General features: G+C 48.3%; 1 protein-coding gene across 1 annotated transcript; it reads left to right on the forward strand.

Annotated features, from left to right (window-relative positions):
- Positions 1-560: 560 nt before the first annotated feature.
- LOC128271247 (uncharacterized) lies at positions 561-3,191 on the forward strand. Its single transcript, XM_053008692.1, has one exon. It carries the CDS (start codon positions 561-563, stop codon positions 3,189-3,191), a length of 2,631 nt encoding a protein of 876 aa, XP_052864652.1.
- The last annotated feature ends 2,369 nt before the right edge of the window (positions 3,192-5,560 follow it).

Below are 5,560 nucleotides of genomic sequence, written 5' to 3' on the forward strand. Positions count from 1 at the left end.
CACGTCAGCAGTCGTTCGAGAGGTATCCTGTACAACGTCAGTCGTCCGCCGAGAAAGAGAGAAGGACCCTATTAACGCAGGCCGCTGTACGTGTTTTTCCTTTGTGTTTCGTGGTGGCTATAGTGCTGTGTTATTTTGCTACGTACAACAGTTAATCAATTCTTTTAACGAGCTCTCCCTGGTGCCACAAGCGAATTTTCGAACATGTGCGGTGTAATATGAACATTACGGTAACTGAAAAACGTGCATCAGATGCTCACACGCGCAATGTATGCATGGAGATATCGCCCGAAGCCAGTGGCCAGAGAAATAGTCGTGAAACGCCATGAAGGTACGGAAGTGCGACCATCGTTACATCAATCGAGATAGCTAAGTTGGCAGGAAACAAGGAGAACATCCTCACCAACGTCATACGCGCTCCCTATTGGGTGGTTCCAGAAGTAGCTTTTCCGGTGCGTGTTCGAGTGTGTGAATGCGTCTATGTGAGTGCACCCGTGGTTAGTCGATGAGTTATTCAGAAAGTGTTCCGGGACGCCGTTACATCGCAATTAGGCAGCAGTATGTTGGGGTGCAATAGTAGGGTGGTCTTAGTGGTGGCGCTACTCAGTTGGGGCACGGGGCGTTCGGCGGTGGACGGATGCCCGGCGGAGATGTGCGTGTGCAAGTGGAAAGGTGGCAAACAGTCAGTCGAGTGTGGTGGACGGTTTTTGAATCGACTGCCGGAAGGTATGGACCCGGGCACGCAGGTGCTCAACTTCTCCAGCAACAGCCTTACCATTCTGCAGAGCGAGCGTTTCAAGCGGATGGAGCTAATCAACCTGCAGAAGATCTATCTGGCACGCAATCAGATCGTAAAGATACACGATCGCGCTTTCCGTGGGCTCACAAATCTTGTCGAGCTGGATCTCTCCGATAACATGTTGCCCGAGGTACCGACGGAAACGTTCCAAGACTACTCGGCCCTGATGCGACTCTCGCTGAGCGGCAATCCGATCCGTGCGTTGCGCACGAACGCCTTCAAGCATCTGTCGTACCTGACGACACTCGAGTTGAGCAACTGTCATATTGACCTCGTGGAGGATGAGGCCTTCATTGGGATGGACAACCTCGAATGGTTGCGGCTCGATGGAAACCGCATCACCACCATTCGAGGAGCGCACGTTCTGCCGGCATCGTTGCATGGTATCAACCTACAGAGCAACCGATGGCACTGTGATTGTCAGCTAACGGACGTTCACACCTGGCTGAACAGTTTCAATGTGCCACAGCGCGAAGAGATCAAGTGCACGGGTCCGTCCCGGTTGGCGGGCGAGACGGTCAAGTTATTGGCGCTGGACGACCTAGCATGTCTGCCGATCGTTACTCCTGAAACGTCCTACCGCGAGATTGCCGAGGGACGCAACATCTCGCTCGACTGTAGGATAGCGGCCACTCCGGAGCCTACCGTTGCGTGGCTGTTCCAGGGCCAAATCCTGCTGAATGAAAGTTTGTTGGCGCCCAATCTGCACCTTTACTACTACATCGATGACGTGGACGGTGAGAAGCACAGCGAGCTGTTCATCTACAACATTAACGTCGACGATAACGGGACGTACTCTTGCGTGGCCGAGAATTCGGCGGGACGCGTGCAAACAAATTACACGTTGCATGTTATCGTCAAAGAGGAACCGGTCGTCGAGCAGGTCACGTTCTCGGAAGAATACTTTCTCGTGATAGTCGGTGCGAGTGCTGCGATAGGCTTCCTCCTGTTCCTTATCCTCTGCGTGATAGTCTGTCGCTGTGCAAGGACTCGACGTTCGACCCTGAATGCTAAGAAAGGGCCGCGCTCCAACAACGGTTCCGATGGGCAGTGCGTGGTCGGTACCGCTAACCAGAAGTGCTCTTCGATCACAAACGATCTCGGGGAACCTTTGACGGCGGCCAAAATGAACGGAACGCTCGGGCTGGGTGACGGTGTTAGTGGACCTCAAGACATTGTGCTGTATCTCAACACGAATCCGAATCAGGTGGATAAAGTGGTATTGAACAACATGACGGCGATGGCCCAGTTCTGTAGTCCACCATCGGCGCGAAGCTATCAGGACCAAAACCCTGACCTTATTAACGATGCAGAGAGCGGCCAGAACAAGACGCGTCCCCGGCCGGACACAATGGACTGCGATCTAGGCGAGAAGGACTCAGATGAGCAGAGCAGTGTGCAAGATGCGAGTAGTGAGGCAAGCTACCAGCAACAGGGCCCCTACTTTCCTCCGGTGGGTTTACGAGGAGCGCGCTTCGTGGCCCCTGGTATGGCGACGCTCCCTCGAGGAGGCAATCACTCCAGCAATCCCACAACCGATCAGTTACAGCAGCCGCAACATCAACAACATCAACAACAAGGTCTTGCGGCTTATCAACACCAGGTGGACATTCACCTCAGTCCGGGTTGTTTTCTCGATCAAAATGGCTATCCGATCGATCTGAGTATGATGGCAGCCCCGAATGGGCCGACCGTTAATTACTACCGCACGTTACCGCACAATCGTGCCAAGGTCGGCCAGGGCAAAGTCAGGTACGCGAACGATGCAGAGTTCATCAGCAGGACATCACAATCGTACCAGTTGTATGGCCCCACGGACGTCCGGTACACGGCCGAAGGTTACCCTGGACCACACGCAGTTCTCCAAGCTCAGGATTCCCAAGCCCAACAGTTCCCATCGCCCCCCGATGGGTATAAAGGCGATGTACAACCTCTAACCTACATGAGCGCGACGGCCGCCGCTGCAACTGCTGCTACCGCCTTCTGTGTGGGACAGTCTTCCTCGTTGCCTCCGCAACAATGGCCCACCTTTCTGCCCGGATTCCACCCTGGGCAGCTCATACCGATCATGACCGGCCCAGGAACGGCTCCCCCAGACTACAACGCTGTGCCAGGCGTTGGACGTGGTCCAGCTTCTCTTCTTGCATCCCCGATGTCGGCACTTGCTAGCCCTGGCGGCGGTGGTGCTGTAGGACAGTTAAAGAAGTGCTCCGTCGGAGCACAAACATCCGAACTGGACAAGGACGTCATTCCGGAACAACGAGAAGAGGAAGAGGAAGCCGAGCACGAAAATGGAGGCACGCAGGTTAAATTGAGGCATCTGACTGGTCCGCTGGCGGACAGTCCGGACGAGGGTTATGTTGGCGATAGTCACGAAACGAGCGACATTTGACACAAGCCCTCACACCAGTCGTTGTTAGACTCGGGCATCCACCACAACCATCACCATCAACACCACCACCTGCAGCTCGATTCTGACGATGTGCCGTTATAAGAGTAGGCAAAGTTAACCCATGGAATCTCGAACATCCCTCGAATGTCTGTAGAAAAGGTTTTAGCTTTGAAAACAAATTTAAAATTAACATTAAATTAATCACAACTCAAAAGCGGCATATACACGCGGTTTTGTTTCTCTCAGCAGAACGAAACAAACGAGCATTCCTTTTCCTAGTTTCTACTCCATCATATAGCTCGCTATATACCGTGGAACTGTTTAATCAATCAAGCCAATAATAGAAAAATAGCGCTGAAAAGCAAGTAAAAATGTTGTGCAACAATTCCACTAACGGGATGGTTCTTTGATTGATGAGCAGTATGCGAGGCAACTATCTGTACAGCGACAATGTGCTTGCGTTGCACGCGAAATTGTAAACAAAAGACAAAAAAATAACAGAATACGAACGGAACGCGGGTCGCATTGTGAATGAAAACCGCGCTAGTAAAAACAAATGGAACACCGTCAGAGATAAAAAAAATACTAAAACATCATAGAAACAATAAACGCTACCGGCGTAACGCAAACATTGTGTATGTAAATGGATGGGATCTAATTAAATAACATAAACAAGCAAAAAAATCGCTCAACTCTCACCCTGAACTGGTTCCAGATGGGTGATGGACATTAAAAACTGTTTGAGTTTGACGAACACCACCAAGATTGTGGCCAATCAAAGGCAGAAAGGATGCCAAACTATTAAAACAGGTAGGACGAGAAAAAACCGGTTCGGTTTTGATACGAAGAACGCATGAAGAGGCGGAAGAACGCATCACACGATAGCGAGCAAGGTATCGTTTAATTGGTCGACGGCCGATGTAAATAGATTTTGTAGATAAATGACGCGGGTAATTAGCACTCTTAACGAGCTCAAAGTGGAACGGTTTGATGTTGATGATGGTGTAAAATAGAAACAGGATCCATAGTTTATATCAAGGATCGCGTGTGTACAAAAACAGGATGCAAAATACGAAGCACCAATGCAAGAATGCGAATAATGCAACAACGCAAACGCCCGGAAACATCTGTTCCGACGGTAGCGATTGAATGTACGAAAAGTAACGATCATTCGAGGATCCAAAATGGCAGATTGATTGGCCGGAGACAGAGGTGAGAGTGTGACAGTAGTGCCTGTTTTATGTTGCGTTACAAATGAAATTATTGACAACGCACTCAACCGAACAACAACTCGATTGCCGCGCGATAAAAATACCCATCTCATATTGGCTCTGTATGCTCATCATTAAAACAAAAATTACGACAGACAACCGGAGTACAATATAAAACACTGCACCAGCTGACCGATTCCGTTCGATCTAAATTTTTATGATAACGGTTGATGATGGGAATAGATTTTTATAATTATTACCACCCCAGCACATTGGAACATTTTAGTACAGTGTATATTTTTCCATATTGCTATTTGCATTTGTAATTTTTTGGGAAAATAAATTGTTTTTAATACTATTTAGTGATTAAATCTTCTGCATATCATTAGATTTCATTTGCGCTGCAAACCATCGGTGTTCTGGGAGCATTACTAAACACGCGCCGCTTTCTATTATAATAGGATGTGTGATGAGAGCGAGAGTTGCATTATAATTGCAACTCCATACGTGTGAATGGTAGCACAAATAGCTACCATTGCTAGTAATTGTTATGTTTGCTAAAATCGTCGCGTTTACTAGAACCAAGCTACACAGCACATAAACTCTCGATAGGCAGTGCAGTTTTATTAATAAGTAGAAGAGAAAATGCACAAAAAATATTGATTACAAAGTGGGGCGATGCTCATGTGCATGGAGAATTTACTAAAATTATGTTACGATTTATTTATGTTCGCATTGATTTTGCAGTGGCCAGCAGTCCTTTGACTTTCCGCTACTAAATGTTGCGTTGCTATCGATCGGAAAAGGTCTCGGAGTAGCCCGGCAATGGTGACTGTGATTCAGAGAGCATAATTGCATCAACATATACGCACACATAGCCCCGCTAACGACGGGCAGCTGCCAGTAATTAACAACATGATTACGCCTGATTTATAGCACTAATTTCAATGCAAACAACAAGGCAATTTCGCTTGACATGTGGGTCGCATGGTTCCCTTCGAACTTTAGTTTTTCACAGAAATTCAACAACGCCTCGCGTGATACGTTTATTAGACCAAGTTTAAAACTAATTATCACTTCACCAATTTAACACGGCTACTATGGATGCCAACGGTGCAATCGAATTATTCAAGGGTTGCTGTGGTTTGAGTCGCCCAG

The sequence above is a fragment of the Anopheles cruzii genome, chromosome 3 (genome assembly GCF_943734635.1).
Source record: "Anopheles cruzii chromosome 3, idAnoCruzAS_RS32_06, whole genome shotgun sequence".
NCBI classification, from domain to species: domain Eukaryota; kingdom Metazoa; phylum Arthropoda; class Insecta; order Diptera; family Culicidae; genus Anopheles; species Anopheles cruzii.

What these genes read in the sequence shown, in the direction of transcription:
- LOC128271247 (XM_053008692.1), top strand. Translation starts at nt 561, where the DNA reads ATGTTGGGGTGCAATAGTAGGGTGGTCTTAGTGGTGGCGCTACTCAGT.